This window comes from Triticum aestivum, chromosome 4A (assembly GCF_018294505.1).
Source record: "Triticum aestivum cultivar Chinese Spring chromosome 4A, IWGSC CS RefSeq v2.1, whole genome shotgun sequence".
In the NCBI taxonomy this organism is placed as follows: Eukaryota; Viridiplantae; Streptophyta; class Magnoliopsida; order Poales; family Poaceae; genus Triticum; species Triticum aestivum.
The window spans coordinates 15,923,911-15,947,520 of record NC_057803.1 but is presented as its reverse complement, the minus strand read 5'-3'; the positions used below and the strand labels follow the sequence as shown (position 1 = coordinate 15,947,520).

General features: G+C 44.6%; 2 protein-coding genes and 1 long non-coding RNA gene across 4 annotated transcripts; all 3 read right to left on the bottom strand.

The window, feature by feature from the left end:
- Positions 1–777: 777 nt before the first annotated feature.
- On the bottom strand, positions 778–4,101 carry LOC123081587 (histidine-containing phosphotransfer protein 2-like). The gene is made up of 7 exons (XM_044504144.1): positions 4,042–4,101; positions 3,760–3,893; positions 3,591–3,659; positions 2,201–2,272; positions 1,724–1,796; positions 1,289–1,313; positions 778–797 (listed from the first exon to the last, which is right to left on the bottom strand). Exons 1-7 carry the CDS (start codon positions 4,099–4,101, stop codon positions 778–780), a joined length of 453 nt encoding a protein of 150 aa, XP_044360079.1.
- Positions 4,102–11,706: 7,605 nt separating this feature from the next.
- On the bottom strand, positions 11,707–18,665 carry LOC123083697 (probable hexosyltransferase MUCI70). Its single transcript, XM_044505655.1, has 3 exons — positions 18,369–18,665; positions 17,508–17,611; positions 11,707–11,914 (listed from the first exon to the last, which is right to left on the bottom strand). Exons 1-3 carry the CDS (start codon positions 18,411–18,413, stop codon positions 11,707–11,709), a joined length of 357 nt encoding a protein of 118 aa, XP_044361590.1. The 5' UTR covers positions 18,414–18,665.
- Positions 18,666–20,289: 1,624 nt separating this feature from the next.
- On the bottom strand, positions 20,290–21,438 carry LOC123081586 (uncharacterized). Of its 2 annotated transcripts, XR_006438747.1 has the most exons (4): positions 21,310–21,438; positions 20,639–20,884; positions 20,443–20,534; positions 20,290–20,361 (listed from the first exon to the last, which is right to left on the bottom strand). It is a non-coding gene; the product is annotated as an uncharacterized lncRNA (long non-coding RNA). The 2 variants fall into 2 exon arrangements; XR_006438746.1 differs by having other exon boundaries at positions 20,308–20,534.
- Positions 21,439–23,610: the final 2,172 nt, after the last annotated feature.

Genomic DNA, 23,610 nt, shown 5'->3' with positions numbered 1-23,610 from the left:
TAGGTTCCATATCCATACAAAAATCACAGGGATGTTCATATTACCAAGCACAAGAATATCTTCAATTTTTCCAATTGGTCTTTTTATTGTGCCATCTGCCATATGGACATTAAGTTCATATTTAGAAAGGGGTTTCAACCCAAGTGCATTATAAAAATTGTGTGGAATAGTGGATACATTTGCACCTAAATCACACAGAGCATCACAAGTGAAATTATTGATACTAATCTTTATTGATTGTTCCCATCCATCTTCCAACTTCCTAGCTAGGGATCTTGGGTGTAAGCCCTACAGTTCACATGGTAAAAAAACTTCCTAGGGATCAAAGCTTCTAGACTTCCTAGGGATCATAGCTCAAAAGTGGGATTTGCTCTTCCAAGATAAGATCCGCACCCAAAATCCTTAATTACTCTGCTCTAGCAACTTAACTCCTTTGTTTTCACTGTCTGGTACCTCCGAGTTTTTCCACTGAATACTACCAACCTTTGAGAAATAAGTAATCCCCGCTAAGAGAACCATGTTTCTTATAGCTTGAGAACTGCACACTCTTGTCTGATACTACTGAACTATATTTCTTTGAGATCATCTCTATTAGCTCTGACACCTCCGAGCAAAACATTTCCATCAGTCACTTCAGAGGCATTCTATATTTGCTTCAGTATCTAGAGCATCTATATTAGTCGGCTACTTCCAAGAAAATCCATCTGATACCTCCAAGCTGGGATTTAGGGTTTTGCACCCTAGATGTTGTCATGTAGCACCTTTTGGTGCCCCTCCCTAACATAAATCCTCCTCTCCTTCGGTGGCGAGATAGTTTTCTATTGTGTGACAACGTGAGCTTTTGGTGGAGGTGGCGGAGGCCAACCAACAACACCTCTCAGTATACCAGCCAACACAAAGTCTTGAGTTCAAGCCAGACACTTACTCGGTGTAATTCTAGGGAACTAAAAAATAGGGGAGGCACTAGCATTTCACAAGACAGAGCCAACAACATACAACAAAACCAAGTCACCAGCAACCAACTAGGTATAAAGTTTACACACAGTCTGTGGGCCATCCACGATGCTGACGTATAAAGAGTTAATAGACAAATACATCAACACACAAGACAACAAATTGCATTCACAGGGTGATCGCGAAGCAAGAATCGTCTTGGGATACCATTTTCGCGCTCCAAAGCCCAATACCTGTCGAATGCTGCCTACATATTCAGAGATACATATACCACATCATGCCAGGGATCACATGGGGCTTTTCTCTTATCACTTTGATTACTTCTACATAGGACTCAAGGCCGCGATCTGCCGCTCCAGCTACATTAAATGAAGAATAGATTAATGATTATGATATATGTACGATGTAAAATTGTGCTTTGGTTACATAATTTCAGAAATGAGTCATGTTGCAGGGTAGTCGGTATCTTATTCTAGTACTTGGCAAATATTCAGTGAAGTTTGGAACACAAGGAAGTACCACTACCTTTTAGATCTACCCCATACATCTAAAGAAAAGATTAAAACGAAAACATTCAACGAGCAAATGGGACTTTCAAAGACCTCAAACTAAGTGGTCTAGAAACCAAACAATTAGCACTACGTAAATTGCAACATCAACAAAAATAGTGTCAAGGTTATTCTTTTTTATCTTATAAAAATATACGACATATTATGATACTAGAGAGAAACTGAAAGTCAAAAGCCAACATAGGCACATAAGTTGGTACCTGCATCATGGTCTGGAGCTGGTTGCGCACATCACAGAACTCATTCCTAAGAAGAGTCAATGCCATGAGACACCTGAAATAATGCAGACATACCACATTATCAAATTCTGGATAGGTTAAGCAAACTAAAATGGAATGGTTGGATATTGAAATCATGTACTTAAAAAAATTCTAGCCATCTAAAAACTTAATTGCGTTATAAACAGAAGTCTAGAGCCAACAAGTTACAAGAGAATCATCAAATAGGCATATATTTAGATAAATAATCGAATTCTACCAATCACATGATTGGTGATTAAGTGAACAAGTAGGTTAGTTCTTAAGAATGTTAGTTCTTAAGAATGTTAGATTAGTATGAGTTAAAATAGTATCATAAAAGACAAAATAAGCTAACAGGCTTGCATACAGGATTTGACCAACACAAAGAGTAGACAATAACTACTGTGCAACATAGATAATGAGGTACCGTGTACGGACCTTTCTTTGCTTTTTGCCACATAGGACTGTCGAAATTGAATGCAGGCGAGTTTCACTTTCTTAGCACCAACACTAATACATGACAAAAAAGAGCAACCAGGGAGCAACATCAGGAAACTAGAGATTTTTTCAAACTCATTGAACATGGCATGCTGATACATATGGCATACTTGCATGCCATAATAATATTCTAAAGGAGCAATTTGCTATCATGGTTGTCAACACTTTTTTTTGATAAACCAAAAAGAAAATAGTATTGGCCTTATGGCGATAGTAGATCAGTAGTGCCAAAGATGTTTACAAAAGACAAAATTCCTCCCCGGGAGCCATAACATAGGGATGAATATTGACATTTCCGTTACATCGCTCATAACTAAATTCAGCTCTTCTAATTATGGCTAAACAACACGAGCCGCATGCCCATGCCCATGACATACATACCCTGCACCGCCACATCCAAATAGGAACAACATTGATGTATAGGAGACATTAGAAAGGTCCAATTGTGTGACGAGACAGGCAGATAGTTAATGCCATAATTGTTTGTAGAACGACAGATTTTCATTGCTGACCTAGAATAACGCCATTGGACCAATAACAGATTCAGGTAATACTAACTTAAAAAAAAGATTCAGGTAATACTAGAAATGTTCACAAGACCACAAAGTTTTCAGTGATGCGGTATAGAATTGCAGTTGGCAGGAATACTGACAATTCTCTAGCTGCGGCAACTGTACTCATATTCTACTTATGTGTATTATTAATAATGTACATGCAATCCACGTTTATATTAGGTAGGATATTAGTTGCACGTTATATTAGGTAAGATATATCTGTTGCACGTTGGTATTTGGTAAGATATCAATTACTTTTTTCATCAGAATGATAGGATATTAATTACATGGCAGATTTCATGGGATACCGTTGATCGAAAACGTGTTTATAACCAATGGCAATGGTGGGTAATTAAAGCGTTAAACGTGTTTGATGCTCAACATTGGAGCGATTTGAACTGCTAGATAGCATGATTTGACGGTCAAGATGGGTTGGATCTACCCCTTTGGGTCTTTTTATATTGGTATAGATATAGATATAGATACTATATACGAATAGAAATGTGAACAGACTTGAAAAACCTCCACTAACATCACACTGGATAACAAATCATTAATACCAGAAACGGTAGCAAGACAACAAAGTTCATAACATTACTATTGGCATGAATACGGGTACTTCTGTTACAAGAAACACAACCAAGCTCGTCTCTTCTTCAAATTACACACCACAACCAACATGACAAACGCATCTGAATAACATCGATGCAGAGGAGAAACAAACAAACAGTTAAAAATAAGTGAGGATAGAAAAGAAGGGCTTATCATCATCATACGTGGAGCTGCTCCCAATGAGCTGATGCACCAGGGCGTCCACCTTGTAGAAGTCCACCTCGGGCTGGTTCCTGCGAATGGAGCAGACCAGATCAGTCAGTACAGCAGACGAGATCACGAGATCCGTACAACAAGACCAGAGGGGGAGAGGGAGGGGGCGGGGTTACGGACAGCAGGCCGGCGATGTGGTTGATGATCCTGTCGGCGTCATTGAGGAAGATGTTGATGACCTCGGCGACGAAGCCCGTGGCTGCACTGCCCTCGTCCATCGACTGCAGCTGCTGGAAATACGCGTCCACACTACCCTAGATCGATCACGCCAAGGCAAAGGTCGGGTCAGCCAGATAGCCAGTCGAAACCCATCGTCAACGCCGACAGCAGAGAACACGGCGATTCCCAGCGATTCCAGCCCGCAACCACACGGCGGCTATAGAGGCGAGGGGAGGGACTCACCGTGGCGTACATGGAGGCGATGTGGGCGTTGAGCTGGGCCCTGAGCGCGGCGGCCGCCATGGCGATGCGGGGCGCCGAGAGGAGGCGGGCGAGCACGTTCGGGTCGACGGAATTCGAAGCTGCTGCGGCGGGCGGCGGAGTGGACGAGGACAGGAGAGGAGTGCAGGTTATATAGCTCGACTCAGCCTTTTGACAGGGAGTGTTCGATTACTCTAATGGCTGGCCGCCATTGAATGGGGAGCTTGGGGATGGCATGCATGCATGGATGCATGTATGTAGCTACGTTTGGGTGGATGGATGGATGCTGGCCAGCTATCTACAGATTGACATTGGATGCTCACTTTCAATGCATAGTCCATCACAAATACTAGTATGTATTAGAGTGAGACGTGCCTTGCCGTTCTTCGGTCGTAATTTAACTTTTTTTTGCACGTGGTCCATTACGGCCGGCTCGCTATGCGTTTTAACAGGGATGGGTTGGCATTTAATATGGCCATTACCGTCGGGTGGGCCGATATGATGTCGTTACACATTGCAGTATTTTTTTTTAACATTAGTATAGACACAAACGTTCATATACATGCGCATACACTCACCCCTATAAACGCACTCAAGCACATCCTACCCCTATGAGCACCTCCGAAAGACTGAGCCGGCATATCATTTTGAAATTTACAAAGTCATCGAAGGCACCTCGTCGTCGACGGGAAGGTCTCCTCCTACTGAATGCGCATCGTCATCGTCGACGGGAACGTCTCCTCCTACTGAATGCGCATCGTCAGAAATCCTGAAATAAATCTATGAATAAATGTGAGCATCAGGATTTGAATCCTGGTGGGTTGGGGATACCACAGCCCCTCTAACCATCCAACCACACGCTGCAGTATTGATGTCTATCGGTGATGTTCATATGGGGAGCTCTTATACGGTGCTTTATTCGCTAGTTTAGATAACTGGCGCTCATTGCCGCAGCTGGTGAATTACGCGAAAAACACTGTGAAAATATTGTTCCTATGAGGAATAGGCCTCCCGCCGTTTAGATCTTGTGCAGGTAGCCTAACTAACAGGCCAACTAGTCGGTATCGTATCGTTTTTTTCCTCCTGGAAGGCGAATAGCAGGGGATCTAGGGCTTGACCGCCGCGGCGGCGGCCAGCCCGGCGTCTAGCCTCGCGTGCTGCTGTAGCGATACCTGGCGACTATCCTCGCGTGCCGCTTGCCCGGCCATCTGCCGATCGTCTGACCTCACGGTTTTGACTGCGAACGTGAGGCCCTCATGAGAGAAGAAGAGCTGGTTTGACCTGGTTGTTTGCTCTTCTGGTATGCTATACATGGCTGGTTTTGAAGCCCCGGCGTACTGATTGTGGGCGTGTTCTTTGTCCCTCCGTCGGCTCCGGCGGCGGCAGGTTTTCTCTCCCTCCGTCGGCTTTGGCGGCGGCAGGTTCTTCTCTCCCTCCACCGGCTTCGGTGGCGGCAGATTTTTGTCTCTCCCTTCCCGGCTTGCCGGCAGCAACGGATAGGTTTCGTCGAGATTGCTTCTTTTTTGGTGGCGCTCTAAGGGTGATTGCCAGACGCTGACTCCCCTTGAAGGTGATCGCCGGAAGCAATGAAAACAATATGCTAGAACTGTCGCGGCATGGCCAGTACCGCGGCAGAGAGAGCGCTCCTGGAAGTCCAGAAGTAGTGGGGGCCGGATGTGATCTTGTCCGAGACGCATCTGAACACAGCTAGGGCAGAAAAGTTGACAAAGAAATTGAAGATGGACCGAGTTGAGGTACAAGAGAGTGTTGGGGCGAGTGGTGGCTTGTTTCTTTTTTGGCAGAATCCAGTAGTTATTCACGTGCTTGATAAAACGAAGAATTTTATTGATGTAACAGTAGGTGGTGCAGCAGAGGAGATCTAGAGGCTTACAGGATTCTATGGTGAACCTAAATGGGAGGATAAACATCTATCATGGGGGTACTTGCGAGGCCTTCACCAGCAGACAAATCTCCCATGGGTTGTGATCGGTGATTTTAATGAGATTCTATACTCACATGAGAAGGACGGAGGAGCTCCACGTCCAACAAATATGATGCAAAATTTCAGGGATGCACTAGTTGACTGCGAACTGGAGGACATGGGCTTCATGGGAGACATGTTCACTTGGAGAAGGAGGCGGCTTCGAGAGCGACTTGATAGGGCAGCATGTAATGGCCAGTTTCACGGAATATTCCCTCACACAACGATCACGAATGCAGGTCATACAAAATCTGATCACAGACCAATTTTCATGGACACAGAAGGTGCAATGCCAAGTGATGATCAGGGACAGAGAATAAAACAATTGGAAGCCCGGTGGTTGCAAGAGGATGATGTGGTCCAGTTGGTCTCAGACGCATGGGAGAGAACTGATCCGACGGCGTCGCTCGTCGCTCGTACTGCTGCAGTACACCATGTGATGCATGTCTGGCATCGAGAGATCTTGAAGGCTCCTCACCGGCGCCTGAAGGAACTAACGGCAGAGTTAGAGGCACTGCGATCGGGCCCCCTTACTGATGAGGCGGCGGATCGGCAACGCATACTGTTGATTGAGATAGAGGAAAATCTGGAAAAGGAAGAAATCTACTGGGTTCAGAGAAGCCGAGCGAATTGGCTCAAATTTGGCGATCGGAATACACAGTTTTTTAACAATTTCGCAACAGCCATGAAGAAGAGAAATTACATCCGCAAGCTGCTGGATGATAATGGTGTCTGGCATGAAGATAATGAGTCTATGCGTAATCTTATAGCTGAATATTTTCAAATCTTTTTACTTCAGAGGTAGCAGTCCCTGATATAAATGTTCTGAATAAAGTAAAACATTGTGTTACTAATTATATGAATGAGTCTTTGTTAGCTCCTTACACGGAGGAAGAAGTCAGGAAGGCTCTTTTTAGCATTGGCGATCTAAAGGCACCAGGCCCAGACAGGCTGCATGCAGTGTTTTATAAAAAGTTTTGGCCAATCCTGGGAGATGATTTGGTGAGGGGGGGTACTTGAAGCAATCAATAAACGAGTTATCCCTGAAGGATGGAACTCCACCACAATAGTTCTGATCCCTAAAGTTGATAATCCAGAGAAGGTAACTCAGTTTAGGCCTATCAGTCTATGCAACGTCGTTTATAAGGTCATATCAAAGATGTTGGCAGCAAGACTAAAAAATTTATTGCCTGATATTATCAGCGAGACACAGAGTGCTTTGGTTCCTGGACGTATTATTACTGATAATGTCATTGTAGCCTATGAGTGTTTACATACAATGAAGAAGAGGAAGAAAGGTAAATATGGGACGTGTGCGGTAAAACTTGATATGCACAAGGCCTATGATCGTGTTGAATGGACTTTTCTGCAAGCTATGCTCGGTAAATTGGGTTTTGATGAGAGATGGATAGAGATGATAATGGCTTATGTGACATCGGTGGAATATAAAGTAAGATTTAATTCAAATGAAACTCCACCGTTCCGTTCCACGAGAGGTTTGAGGCAGGGGGCCCACTGTCACCGTATCTGTTTCTACTATGTGCCGAGGGCTTGTCATCTCTTATTGCACATGAGGAAGCAGTTGGGAACCTCATTGGTGTTCAGGTGTGTCGAGACTCCCCGAAAATTTCTCACTTGTTATTTGCTGATGATTCACTTATTCTGATGAGAGCAGATGCTGCTAATGCAAACACCTTGGGGAACATACTAGATGACTATTCCGCTGCCTCGGGCCAGCTAGTAAGTGAAGCCAAGTGTTCAATATTTTTCAGCCCCAACACTGATGTGGAGGTGAAGGCAGAGGTGTGCCAAATCCTTAATATAATGATGGAATCTCTCTCAGATAAATACTTGGGACTCCCTTTTATGATAGGGGTAGACCAAGTAGACTGCTTTAAACATCTTATAGAGAGGATCCAGGTCATGGTGAATGGATGAAAAGAGAGGACACTATCTTACGGGGGAAAAGAAGCTTTGTTGAAGGCGGTGGCCCAAGCAATCCCAACTTATGCGATGAGTGTGTTTAAATTCCCGAAGAAAATTTGTAAGGGGATCACTGATGCAATGTCACAGTATTGGTGGGGTGACGATGAGAACCAACGCCGGATGCACTGGTTTGCGTGATGGAAAATGTGTGTGCCCAAAGATAAGGGAGGGATGGGCTTCTATGACATCCACAGTTTCAACTTGGCTATGCTCGCAAAGCAAGTTTGGAGGTTAATTGAAAATTGTGACTCTCTCTGTGCAAAGGTTTTGAGATCAAGGTACTATCCCACAGGTGATATTCTAAATTGCGAGTTGAAAAGGGTTCATCTTTCGTATGGCAAAGTATATGGGCGGGAATTCAAACTTTCAAGAAGGGTAGTATATGGAAAGTTGGAGATGGAGCAAAAATAAATATTTGGGGTGATTGCTGGATACCGAATAGCTCTTCAAGGAAAATAGTGACAGTTCGGGCGAATCAAGTGCTTACTAGAGTTCATGAATTAATAGACCCAGTCTCGGGGGAATGGGATGAACTGCTTATTCGTGATAATTTCTGGCCTATTGATGTGGACCACATTCTTCAAATCCCAATCCATTATCAGGAGACGGAATACTACATCGCGTGGCACATCATGAAGAGTGGCGTTTTTACGGTAAGGTCAACATATTATAAACAATGGGAAGTGTGTTATGCGGCAACCTTGGGTGCACTTCAGTCAGGTGGATCTTCATCACATCCGGTGTGGAAAAGATTATGGAACCTTAAGCTACCAGGGAAGATCAAAAAATTTCTATGGAGGTGTTTGCACAATGCTATCCCATGTCTTTGTGTCCTTGCAAACCGCCATATTGGCAGTAACTCTCAGTGTCCAGTATGTTCTTCGGGAGCAGAAGACATAATGCATGCCCTTTTTAAATGCCCCCAAGTAATGCAAATTTGGGAAGCTCTTGGAATAGCAAAGGAAGTAGCGGATGCGACGCTAGTGGATCGTGCTGGTTCAACATTGATTGAATTTATGCTATGTGATCAAGACTCTCAGCGCATGTATATGGACCCAGTTGAACTTCCAGAGTTGTTTGCAACGGCATGTTGGTACATATGGTGGCAACGTAGGCAATTGGTCCGGGGTGAGCAAGTTCAGTGTCCAGTTCGGACTGCTCCAGCAATCTACGCTTTAACCTTGAATTTTGTTAGAGGAAAAGGGATTTTGACCAAGTTCCACGTATAAACAGATGGTCTCCTGGCATGACGGGACAACAAATACTGAATGTCGATGCATCCTACTCAAAAGACGATTTCACAGGAGCTTGTGGAGCTGTTCTTCGCGATAACAGAGGAGGCTTCATCTGTGCAGCTATGGCGAGACTTGACCACGTCCCAGATGTGGTTTCAGCAGAAGCAACAGCACTGTTGGAGGGACTAAAACTAGCACAGAGCACTGGCTGCAACAATCTTTTAGTACGTATGGACAACCTGATAGTGGTGCAAGCGCTACATAATAATGAAGGACACTCGATGATGGCGGCTCCTATTTTGCAAGATTGTCGAGTGATGTTGAGAGAATTCGGGAAGGCTGTGGTAGAACATTGTATAAGAGAGTCTAATATGGTTGCGCACGAGCTAGCTCAGTGGGGCGGTGCCAATACTCCTACCTTTTGGGTGGAGGCTCCGCCGGATTTCCTTTTTAAATTTTTAGCTGATGATGTAACTGTCATTTGAGTCTTAATAAAGCTAGCCATGGTGGCCTTTCGTAAAAAAAAGGCCAACTAGTCGGGAGTGAATCATTCAAGAGAATAGTTTAATAATAAGTTTAGACACGCTTTCTATTGCAGGCTGATTTGTAGAAAAACGTGTTTAAAAAAATGAGATCAACACTTAAAAGCTCACAGATTTGAAAATAAAACATGAACTAAAAGAAGTTCATGTAATAAAGAAAGTTCGTGAATTAGAAAAAAGTTCATCGATTTTTAAAAAATCATAAATTTGAAAAAAGTTCATCAGTTCTGAAAAATGTTCGCAATTTTTTAAAAAGTTCATTGATTTTGGCCAAAAATCAATGGTTTGAAAAGAGTTCACGGATTTTGAAAATTTTCATTGAATATGAAAAAATAGTTAACCGATTTGAAAAAAAATCATCAATTTTTTTTAAAAGTCACCAATTTGAAAGGAATTCATCGATTTTGGAATTATTTTTGTGCATATTTGAACAAAAGTTCATGGTGGGAAAAATGGTTCATGAAATTTTAAGAAAAATGTTCATGAATTTGTGAATAATCCACGCATCAATGAAAAAAGAAAAAGGAAAATGATAAAAAGGAAAATCAAATAAAAAACGTCCAAAAGAAAACCAGGAACTGAAGAAGGAATAAAAGAGTGAAAAAGAAAGTGTTTCGCAATGACTGCGATGGTGTGGTGGTTCGTTTGAGCAGAGTGGTCGGGAGTACGAAGTTGCTTGCTTCACATTTTTTACGGGTCTTAGTCTGTTTGCCTCCTCTTCTTGGAGAGGCGTGTCTTGCCACATCATTCTTCGGTCGTAATTTAGCTCTTTTTTTTGCATGTGTCTATTATGGCTGGCTTGCTATGCGTTTTACCTAAGCTGGGTCGACATTTAATATGCTCATGCCGCTGATTATGGTTGTATTGTTATTTCTCTTTATCGTTATAGTCTTACTTGGTGCATGTGTATGGTCTTCGTGGTGAATAAAGGTGTCGGGTCATGAAGCTCTACTAGTGGTTGGGCGCACCTTTGGTGCGCCACTTGAGCGGAAGCTCTCTAGAGCCGGCCATGTAGGTGGCGACCATTTCGTTTTTTTTTTGTGTTTGGCACATAGCTGGCCTCCAACAAAATGGACGAGCTTAACTACAATCAATAGCATCAGTAGCAATTAATAAGGCTTGTAATGTTCTACTTGCTGTTATCTCCAATGGCGTGACATCAAACTTCATTAAAATACAGAGAAGATTTTACAGAATAAGTTATAAGAGAACATGAATTTAGAGGGTCAATTTTCAAGAAAACAATGATGAAACTCTATACATAGCCTCAGAGATCATGATGATTACACTACCCACATAATACACTCTCACCAGGGAGAAAACAACAGGAACATGATTCAAAACAAGAAAGGCAGCTTGCAGCTCTCCAGGATACCTCATCAATAATATAGCCTCAAACTCCAGTAAAATTCTATTCTGTCAAAGATCCTGGCATTGTTCTTTCCAAAAAATCATCAATCCACTGATGTTGTTTTCAAACAGCTCCCTATGACGATGCGAAGATCCATCATTATGTGGGTGTAATTTCACAAGTCTGCACTCGGTACCAAGATGCAGTAGTACTTATAGGTTGCAAATGGAATGACGTGCCGCACAAAGCATTAACTCGAAAGTACCTGAACAACAAAATCACGCCTTCCACAATTCAGGAACATGTCTACAGTCCAATTAACTCCTGATCTTATTTAGTTGTCAAAAAGAACTCTTGATCTTATTTTATTCCTCGCTGCGCTAAAGCTTAGCTGATCTCTTGAGGTGGAACGATCAACTTCATTGAACCAAAGGCATGTGAATAGATTGGTGATGGGTATGTGCTCTCCTATAATTACACAGCCCTCGGGGACATCTGTTCAAGAAAAATGTATCGCTTATGTTCTTAGGAGAAATATTTCTATATCAGAATTCAGCGAGAAGAACCATTACCACTTGTAATAAGGAACTTAGCTGATGAATAATGGATTAAACCCTCTCTCTTGTAGAACTCTATTTGGTTATCAATTGAAGCATTATCATACTTCCCACCAGACTTGTTGGCCTCAGCTTCCTCAAGGACATCAAAGTGTCTATAATGCCTGGAAATAGCGAAGCGCACATTTTTCCTCCACAAGAATCTGCGGCATGATAGTGTATACAAAATCAAAATAATAAGAAGTCAAAATCTAGATAAGAGCAGACTTAATATTAAAGTAAGAATATGGTGCAGCTTGGATCTCTTAATACAACAAATAGAGCATAAGTGGCACTGGCAACAAGCAAACTTACTTTTTGACGGCATGCTTTCGTTGAGTTGTGTGCAAAGTAGTTTATAAGTAGCAGACGGAGGTCAGTGAGAGAACGTGATGTTTACCTCTCTTGTTAAACAACTTCGGTCTTGCATATTGTATCACGTTAGGAGTAGTTAGAGTTGTAGAGATTATTATCTTTCTGTTTAAATCTCTCTCTCTCTTATCTCTACTCCCGTGTATCTATCTTGCCTTGGGCAATACTCCCTGTACCAGATCGATACTTGGCAATATATACGTGAGGCCGACTCTCTCTGAGGGTTACGACGCCTAAACCATCTTTGACATGGTATCAGAGCAGGCCTATTCCAAACACATCTAGCTACCTTCCTTTGATCATCCCAGCCGCAACCTTCATCAACCTCAACCCTCTCAGCCGCCGCACCAATCTCCCCAGCAAACAATGTCGTCTTCCACCTCCATCATGAACTCTGGCCTCACCAACAACACGTCCGAACCCCTCACCCGAACGAACTGTGTCTTGTGGCGAGCACAAGCTCGTTCACAGATCATGGGCGTCGGGTTGTTTGGGTATCTTGACAAAACCATTGAGCAACCTCCCAAAACCCTCATGTCCAAGGACAAAGAAGGCAAGGATCAGATCTTGCCGAACCCCGCCTATACTCCCTGGCTTATCCAAGATCAGCAAATAGTCGCATACCTTCTTAGGAATCTCTCCAAGGAAGTGCTCGTTCAGGTAGCGTCGCTGGAAACTTCGCACGCGATCTGGACTGCCCTTGGGAACATGTTCGCTGCAGTTTCTCTCTCCTGCGCCAACAACATCAGGGCCGCCCTCACCAATGCCCAGAAGGGCTCTCAATCAGCGTCCACCTACTTCGGCCACATGCGAGCGCTCTCTGATGAACTCGCGGCAGCGGGCAAACCCATCGATGAGGGCGAGCTGATTTCCTTCATTGTTGCGGGCCTTGACATGGAATACCAGGCCATTGTCTCCGCCCTTGATGTCTCCCCCGTTCCTGTCACCGTTGATCAACTCTTCTCTCTTGTGTCCAATTATGACCAGAGGATGGAGATGTTTCATCGCACAAGGTCCGCGCGCGTTCAAGTCCTCGGCGAACTCTACCTCTCGTGGTCGCCAGGGAAGGGGCGGCGGTGGAGGCTACCGCAACCAGCAGAAGGGCGGCGGTGGATCACGCAATGGCGACGGCCACTACGGTGGCGGCGGCTACAGCGCCAACCCTAGCGGCGGCTATGGTACTGGCGGCGGCGGCCATGGCCCTGGCGGCGGCTATGGTCCTGGTGGTGGCGGCCACGGATCTGGTGGTGGCGGCTACTACCAGAACAACCAAGGTGGAGGCTACAATGGTGGCGGTGGCTACCAGAACCAAGGCAACTCCAATCGGGGCAACTCCAACAACAACAGAAACCGTCCCCCCTTTCAAGGCTATGATGGCTATGAGGGGAGATGCCAAATTTGTAAGAAAACAAATCACTTAGCCAAAGATTGTGATTGGCGTTATGCCGATAACACTTCCCAAAAGAAAAAGGTTGCAGCTGCAGTTGATACTTCATACAGTGTTGACACAAACTGGTACATGGGCACGTGTGCGACAAACCACATCACCGGAGAGTTGGAGAAACTGACGATGCATGAAAAGTACCGTGGTCATGATCAAGTCTACACCGCCTCTAATGGTCCAGGTATGGAGATAAGTCATGTTGGTCAATCAATTATCAAAACCCCACACAAAAATCTAGTTCTAAAAGAAATCTTGCATGCTCCAAATGCTTCCAAAAATCTTCTTTCCGTGCACCGCATTGCTCTTGACAACAATGTGTTTCTAGAATTTCACCCTTTTTTCTTTTTGATCAAGGATCAGGTCACGAAGAGCGTTCTCCATAGGGGTCTTTGCATTGAAGGGCTCTATTCATTGCTTCCCAAGTATTGCCAGTTTAATAAACAAGTGTATGGTGCCATCAAGCTTTCTGCTGAAAGATGGCACAGTCGATTAGGCCATCCGTCTTTTGCTACTGTTCATCAAATTCTTAGTAGAAATAAACTCCCAGTTGTTGGTGAGCGAAATTCTGAAACTAATTGTGATTCATGTCAAAGAGCAAAAAGTCATCAATTACCTTATCATGTTTCTTCTAGTGTGTCTACCAAGCCTTTGCAGCTTATTTTTTCTGATGTTTGGGGTCCTGCACCCACCTCTGTTGGTAGACATTCTTACTATGTTAGCTTTGTTGATGACTATAGCAAATACACCTGGATCTATCTCCTTAAAAACGTTCTGATGTGTTTCAAGTTTTTCATAACTTTCAAGCACTTGTTGAACGTAAATTTGATAGCAAAATTCTTGCCATGCAATCATATTGGGGTGGAGAATATGAGAAGTTAAATTCTTTTTTCCAACAAATCGGCATATCTCATCATGTATCTTGTCCTCATGCTCATCAACAGAATGGTTCCGCAAAACGCAAACATAGGCATATTGTTGAAGTAGGGTTAGCCCTTCTCGCTTCTGCCTTTATGCCACTCAAATTTTGGGATGAAGCATTTCTTACCGCTGTCCATCTCATTAATATGTGGCCTAGTCGTGTCATCCAAAATGAAACCCCCACCGAACGTCTCTTGCATATCACACCTGACTACACTAGACTTCGTGTTTTTGGCTGTGCATGTTGGCCTAATCTTCGCCCCTATAATCCTCACAAACTCATGTTTCATTCCAAACAATATGTGTTCCTCGGTTACAGTGCACAGCACAAAGACGTCAAGTGTCTTGATGTGTCTATGGGGCGTGTTTATATATCTCGTGATATTGTGTTCGACGAAACTTAGTTTCCCTTTGAAAAAATCCATCCCAATGCCGATGCTCTCCTTAGACAAGAAATCCTTCTACTTCCAACACATCTTACCAACGATGATTCCGGTGGTGATGATAATTGTATTGATTCAACTGTTATGACTAATCCTCCTAATCTGTCCCTTGAGCATGTTTCTGCAGAACAAAATGGACCACAAAACGGTGCAACACCGAGTCCAAACCATGCAGAAAATACTGTAGCGAGGCGCCCTACAGTAGCCATGTAGGATTTGGTGCAATCCCCCTTGGGATCGGTGCGTCCGACCGCTGCCGAGCCGACCGCATTCTCTCCGGGATCCCCGCCCTGCCACCTGGTGCGCGACAACGCGCTGTCTCCGCCCAAGCCGGCCGCCTCGCGCCAACCCGCGTCGGTCCCACGGTCTGCGTCCCATGCGCCTGGCCACGCGAACGAGCTGGCCCAATCAACGCCTGGGGCGCAGCTGGCCGGTCGCTATGCGCCGGTTCCGCATGTCTATGCCAGGCGGACCCTGCGCCCCTCATCATCACTTGACGCGGGCTTCGCTCCCGATCCGGCTGGTACACCCGGATCTTCTGTGGCGGTCCCTTCTTCTTCAGCTGCACGTTCGCTCGTAGAGGATCCAGCGGGCATCGGGGGCAGTTCTGCTACTGCCACCTCGGGATCGTCAGCGGACTCCATGGCTGAACCACCTGGTCCGGTGCAGCAACAACAGGTGGCTGGATCTTCTGTGAACGTGGATTTCTCTACAGCCACACAGCCGCGCACTCGACTCCGAAGTGGTACAATTCAGCCAGTAAATTACAAGGTGAAATTTGGTTTGGCTGCTTCTTCAGGAGAGCCCCACACTGTTCATGATGCACTTGCTGACCCCACGTGGAAGAAGGCCATGGAGGAAGAATTTCATGCTCTTCGCAAAAACAAAACTTGGCACCTAGTTCCTTCTCAACAAGGTAAACATGTTATTGATTGTAAATGGGTGTTCAAGATTAAAAAGAGGTCTGATGGCACTATGGATCGTTACAAAGCTAGACTTGTTGCAAAAGGTTTTAAACAGAGGTATGGCATAGACTATGAGGATACTTTTAGTCCTGTTGTTAAGGCTGCAACTATTCGTCTTGTTCTGTCTATTGCTGTATCCAGAGGATGGAGTCTCAGGCAGCTAGATGTGCAGAATGCATTTCTTCATGGTGTTCTGGAAGAGGAAGTTTATATGAAGCAACCTCCTGGGTTTGAAGACAAGAACAAATCATTTCATGTGTGCAGGCTTGATAAGTCTCTCTATGGACTGAAACAAGCTCCCATGGCATGGTATTCTCGTTTGAGTTCGAAATTACAGCAACTTGGTTTCGTTCCCTCAAAATCAGATACATCATTGTTTATTTATAACAAGTCCAACACATCCATATTTGTGCTCATATATGTTGATGATATTATTGTTACAAGCTCCTCACATGAAGCTGTGACAGCTCTATTGAAGGATTTGAACTCAAAATTTGCTCTTAAGGATCTAGGTGACTTGCATTTCTTCCTTGGTATTGAAGTTAAAAGAAACAAAGAAGGTGGTCTACATTTGTCTCAAGAAAAATATGCAGCTGATTTGCTGACTAGAGTAGGTTTGCAGGGCTGTAAACCATCACCAACACCACTATCTAGTTCAGAAAAGTTATCCCTTATAGAAGGTGAACTCTTGAATCAAGAGGATGGTACCAAGTATAGGAGCATGGTAGGTGCACTTCAGTATTTGACTCTCACCAGGCCTGATATTTCATTTGCAGTCAATAAAGTCTGTCAGTTTCTTCATGCACCAACCACAGCTCATTGGACTGCTGCCAAGCGCATACTGAGATACATAAGAAACACCTTGAGTACTGGACTGACTTTTAGTAAGTCATCATGTACCCTAGTCAGTGCTTTTTCTGATTCTGACTGGGCAGGCTGCTTAGATGATAGAAGGTCTACAGGTGGTTTTGCAGTTTTCTTTGGTCCTAACTTAATTTCATGGTGTCCAAAGAAACAGGCTACAGTCTCAAGGTCAAGTACTGAAGCAGAGTATAAGGCACTTGCTAATGCCACAGCAGAAATTATCTAGGTAAAGTCACTCCTTAAAGAGCTTGGGATACATCACACACAAACACCTTGTCTATGGTGTGATAATCTTGGTGCCACATATTTGTCTGCTAATCCTGTCTTTCATGCTAGAACCAAACATATTGAGATTGATTATCACTTTGTGAGGGAAAGGGTTGCTAGCAAGGAATTGGACATTCGTTTTGTTCACTCCAAGGATCAGGTTGCAGATGGCTTCACAAAGGCTTTGCCCACAAGACCGTTTGAAGAGTTCAAGCGTAATCTTAACTTGCGCAGTTCAGATTAAGGGAGGATGTTAAACAACTTCGGTCTTGCATATTGTATCACGTTAGGAGTAGTTAGAGTTGTAGAGATTATTATCTTTCTGTTTAAATCTCTCTCTCTCTCTCTCTCTCTCTCTCTCTTATCTCTACTCCCGTGTATCTCTCTTGCCTTGGGCAATACTCCCTGTACCAGATCGATACTTGGCAATATATACGTGAGGCCGACTCTCTCTGAGGGTTACGACGCCTAAACCATCTTTGACATCTCTAACAGCTGATAAGGATCCTTCACAAGTTTAAGTTTCCCATCGATCCAGAGTGAATACCGCACATCAGGAAAGAGTCGATGAAGTAATAGTTTTGGAACCTGTTTGAGGAAAATATCACAAGGTATTCAGTTAAAAAATTATCACAAGGAAAATACACGATTAGGAAAACAATTCGCTCATGCTGATTCGCATTAAGCATGGCATACTCTTGCCTTTCAACAGAACAGAAAAATGATTGTGGAGTCGAGAAACTTTTCACATACTGACCCAATGCAGAAAAGAATGAAACATGTTGGATCAGTTATCTAGATAAGAGCACATGTTGCTTTTAGAAGATTGCGTAGAATTATCTTTACAACTAACTTTTAGTTCACATCGCTTGTGCACAATCTCCATGCCAGAAGTAACTGGCACCTAAAAGATTCAGTTAGGAAAATCAAATAACTAAATGTACAGTACAGCAACGGCGAAGCCGGCCTCAAAACTCTGTCGATTCAGTAGTATTTTTATTTATTTTCTTCATAATGAACTGCACAGTGATTTTAGGCTAATTTTGACGAAAGCTGTGGGGTCAGGATAAGGAAGGTTGTGCACAACAACCACCCGCCACAGCCCAATTCTTTTCGTATTATCTACAGTACTGATCTTCTTTATTGCAGCTTCAGTTTCTTCATCCAGAAACATGAAGCAAACAATATCTTTTGAAAATGTACTAATCTTTTCTGATTGTTGCATTATATCATAATTCCCTAAGAAAAACAAATAAGAAAGCTCACACACAATGTGCAATTAGCACTGACATGGAAACATGACACCATGTAAATATAATTGGCATAGAAAAGAAGATGCAGTTACCAAAAATAGCAGAAGCAACTGTCCCCTGGCACTGCCGCATCTCATACAGATCAGCTTCTTCTAGACCGAATGCAGTATTGAGACCATGTATCTCCCCCCTCAAAAATCTACTGAAAAGTAGGAAGTACCAAGAGGTTACATTCAACGGATGTGGAATGGATCAAAGCATACTCGTTTTTACTTGATTTGATGACATATCAATCAGGAATAAGCAATATTAGAAAGCCTACACATCTCAGCATCACCAAGATATGTAGATTCCTCTTTTTCTCCTTGAGCATAAATATTAACCTTAGATTTTTTTTACGAGTCTATCACCTGCAGTAGGTGTTGAGTGCGTAAAAACAACACAATACTAAGAGCATGGCCCCAATTATAGCACTGAACAAGATAATATTGAGAGCATGGCAGCACATCAAACATGATTAGTTGCAACATGTGAAGCTAATTGAATAAGCAACACCAAATTAGGCATAGACCTTTTAAAAATTCAGTAGGAACCACTGATTAAATTATAAGCATTGGACCAACATTATCTCGTTAATGCTGAGGGGCACACAAGGAGGTTATCGTAGCCCCAAGAACACAGGAGCACCAGATGCAGAGGCCGGGGGTATTCCTCCTTTTCTAAAAAAAGAACACAGGAGCACGGACACGCCCAGTCAGTTGGTACAACTAAAGTCCGATTTTCTAATAACCAACATTGGTTTCAGATTTTATATCGCTCAGACTGCATAAAAAATAGAGTACACAGGCTGGATCGTGTTTCCTCAATCAAATTATAATAATTGTTCATGGAAGCAGTCATAGTGTACATTGTACACAAATGCAATCGTTTCTTTCAGCTTGAAGCAGAGAAACGCCAAGAAAAAAGGAGGAGGGAGTATCACGCACACATTTACCTTGTCAAAAATCAGATACTCGGCCTTCAAATGAGTGCAAGAAATCTGAACAATTTACTCATTAATGCCAGGTTCCTGCCCACCAAACTGGTTGCATGGGAAAGTAAGGAACTCAAAACCTGTAGTCACATCAAATTGTAAGCATAATATATCATAACTGAAAATCAAGGACTGATCATATGCAGATAGATCATACCCTGGTCCTTGTACTTCTTGTACAATTGAGCCAGTTCCATCTAGTTGGAATCGGTCAAGATACTGTAGTAGTTACAGGAAACGATTGTCTTTGTTAATATAATAAAATGGTAATCCTTTCAGTATTTACATCACTTGGCACATGGAGAATTAGATGAAACAATCAATGTCACGACACTTAGATGCGCAAAAAGTCTGGGTGTCCAACTCCATACCAACTTGATCAGAGTAGTTTTTTTGCATGCATAGAAAACTTTGATGCAAATCGTAAATGCTGATCGTAATGACCCACAAACTACTGAGATGATGGGGTTATTTAGCAGAACAATATTTTAACCTTTGAATTGTGCGATATACACATTTACTCTTCTTTGATCTATGGAATATACTTTGTGTGTCGGTACTTCTGTTCAACAAAGAAAAGAAGAAGAAATGTTTGGTTTCATTTTCAGTGAAGTGGCGAAATAACCCTGAAGTAGTATCTGCGAATGAGTCTTTAGATGATAGATGTTTAGGCCTTCCACTTTCGTAAGCTTCAGAACGCCCTTGGGAGTTGCTTTTGTGTAAGAGATATTGAAGTGAACTGTTTAGAGTGGAGAATAAAAAATTATAAAATACTTGAAAAATAAAGGAAAACCAACACTCAACTTTCAGGTCCCTCAAGCTTGTTCACAGCCTCTACAGAATACTGAGGGAGCTCCAGTGTCCACCTCAATCTTGACTTGTTAGCTGATGTAGATCGAGAAGATGACCATCAGGTTATAGTACTGTCCAAACCACCACTTTGGAAATCAAAGTGCAAGTTGCCTTACCTGGTCCTGTGGGCCGAGGCATGACACCATCGACCCATTCATCCCAACCTTGCTTGCATTCGCGCATTATGCCTAATCACTTAACTGAACTGAACTAAATGTAGTGGGATGGGGATGAATTATACTGAGATGACAAATTAACATAGACACATAGTAGGAGCTTACTTGTTGCCTCTGATCTTGAACCAGGTCTGCTTTTGGGAGTAGGAAAGGTCGCCCTTGCAGGAGGCCGAGCGTGGGACTCATGTTACTACAGACTGAAATCAATCATCAACATCACAACATATCTTCCAATAAATCTGATCTATTTGGTCTACAGCAGGACGAGTGGAGAATAAAAGAGAAAAAGAATCCATCTCACCCGGTGGATTCTAGGACGTCCATGCAGATCTTGTAGCGCCCTTGTGCAGATCTTCGTTGTAGGCTAGCTGCCGCTCGGCGCTTGGTGGCCAGCGCCTTCGTAGCCGATCCCCTGAACGCCTCCCCTCACCTGCGAGAAAATCCGACGATGGCCCGTTCTTCAAATTCCCACGTCTGTTATTTTCTTGTTTATCGATGCTGCCCTTCTTCTCTTCCCTCCTTTGAGCAAAAGGATCAACACCAGGCTCTGTAATAAATCATACTTAGTTAAAAGGGTAACAGAACGCAAACATGTTTGCACTAACTATACTGACAATGAAGACCCAAGAGATCCAGTCAGTGATAAATGAAAAAAAATTACTGAAGCAAAAGTGTGCAGGTTGTTAAGCATATGTGTCAGTGTTACAACACACGACTGCAATATTGTGTAAATCTCGAAATGATTGCTACTAGCTAGATTCAGTTACTCAAAATGCGAAGAGCATTGGAGGCTTAAAAAGAACATTGGACTAAATCGATGTACATAAGCAGAAGCAAGCAGGCTGTTAAGCATTTGTGTCATAGCTCATGATAACTGCAATATGTACTTGGCACGGGAAAGCTCCAACAAATTACTACACTTGTTACAAAACAAGATTCACCAGCCACAGATAGAAAAGACAAGTTGCTCACCATCTGTCAGTTTGGCTTCAACGATGGGAACACTCTGTCATCATTAACACAACCATAGCAGTAAGTCCGCTTCCAGGAATTAGCTTGCTCGTCCCATGCACGCACTTCTTCTTGTACTTGATAATCCCTGCAGGTATGTTCATGTTATGCTAAGTGCAAGCAAATACACTTGAAATAAAAACACCCAGAAAGCCAGCAAGAATAACAAGTTCACCTTTCGATTTCGCAAACCGCTCCCACTTTACACACATATCAATGTCATAAGTAGCACAACCAAAACAATCAACTAACGGTACTGCAAAATTTTCTTCTATAGATGTACATCACATCCACCTATATAGAGCCATACGCCCATATCCCATTAGGATTGTACATGGATTAGAAATTGAAACCCTAGGGATAAGGAGTGTCAGGAGGGGGCCAACTGAAACCCCACAGGCATCGATGCCACTTGGGGAATCAAACCCCAAGAAAAGAACATGGACTTAAGTTCTAAAGTATTGTGATAAACATGTACTAAGAGGTAAGCATCCATTGATAGTATCTCCCATAATCATGTGTTATGGCCCCTTCACTAATTAATAGCATGTCATCAGAACCAAATCGAGTTGGTGAACAATAGAAACTGATTTAGGACAGTGGTAATGACAAAATCAGCAGCAGCGGCAGAGCATCAATAGCAAGCAGCAGCAATCAACAACAGGAACGACCGGCGGCAGAGGGAGTTGGGAGGGTGAAGTAACTTGTTGCATTTATCGACCTTTCTTCCTAACGGAAGAAGAGCAGCGGCAGCAACGACCTGTACAGACGCGAAGTGGTGGGGGCAGCAGCGAGGGCACCTCCGGCTCGCCTTCCTCACCGTCGTCCCGCGTGTTAGACTATGTATAGCTTCTGTACCTATGTACGTATATGGTACATATTGTAACACAACCATTATATATAATGAGATAAGCCACCCCTAGAGGGTTGTGCTGGTTCCCCAAAACTTATTGTCTTACATGGTATCACGCTAGGTTACGATCGCTTCCGCTTCTAAACCCTAATACCCGCACCGCCGCCGCAGCCGCCGCCGCCTTCACCGCCGCCGCCGCGCCACCGATCGCGCCGCCGCCATGTCGAGCGCCGCCACCACCGGTTCCACTGCTGCGGGCTTCCTCCCGGCCTCTCTTGCGGCTCTGCTCAACCTCCCGCTCGATGCCGTCTCTGTTCCGGCTCCGATCGGGACAAGGAGCATCGGCTCCGTCTTCTCCACGCCGCCGGCGCCCTCGCTTGGGCGTGACCTCGTGGTCCACACCGCGGCGCCGCCGTCCGCTGCGGACTCCGCAGGCGTCGTCCCGCCGCTCCTGCCGCAAGCGGATCACACTGCCCCGCTGGCGGGGTTGGCGGCGTCCGCCCCGGCCGCGGGCTTTGCGGCGTCCGCACCGGCCGCGAGCTTTGCGGCGCCCGCCCTGGCTGCGGTCCCGCCTCCTCCCGCATCGGCTTCGGTGCCTCCGGCTGCCTCCATGGTGTTTGCACCCCAGGCAGCCTCCTCGATGGGATTGTCTTCGCCGCCGCCGTTTCACTTCGGTCATCTCATCACCATCAAGCTCTCCGCCGACAACTACATCTTCTGGCGTGCGCAGGTTCTCCCGCTCTTGGGGAGTCACTACCTGCTAGGCTACGTCGACGGATCGCTTCCCTGCCCACTCGCGCTGGTAGACAGCGTGCACGGTCCGGTCTACAATCCGGCCCATCGCGTCTGGACGGGGCAGGACCAGGCGAACCTCTCCTCCATTCAGGGGTCGCTCTCGCCGGCAGTTGCCGGCCTTGTTGTCTTCGCGAAGACGTCTCATGAGGCCTGGACCATCCTTGAGCGCACCTTTGCAGCGCAGTCCCAGGCTCGTGTCTCTGCACTCCGTCGTCAGCTTGGAGAGTGTCAGAAGCTTGACTCCACTGCCACTGAGTTCTACAACAAGGTCAAGGGCCTCGCCGACACATTGGCCTCCATTGGACAGCCCCTCACCGACTCCGAGTTCAACTCGTTTATTGTCAATGGTCTTGATGAGGAGTATGATGCCTTAGTCGAGATCATCAACGAGCGGGGCAACTCAACACCCATGCTGGCACACGAGGTTTTCTCTCGGCTCCTTCTCACTGAGCAACGGGTCGAGACTCGCCGCACCAGGGGCACTGGCTCCCTCTCGGCCAACGCCGCCACCAAGGGTGGCCGCTCTTCTTCATCACCCCGGTCTCCCTTGGGGCTGCCACCGTCGCCCGCCTCGGCCCCCCCACCTACTGCGACCTTACCGGGGGCTGGCGGTC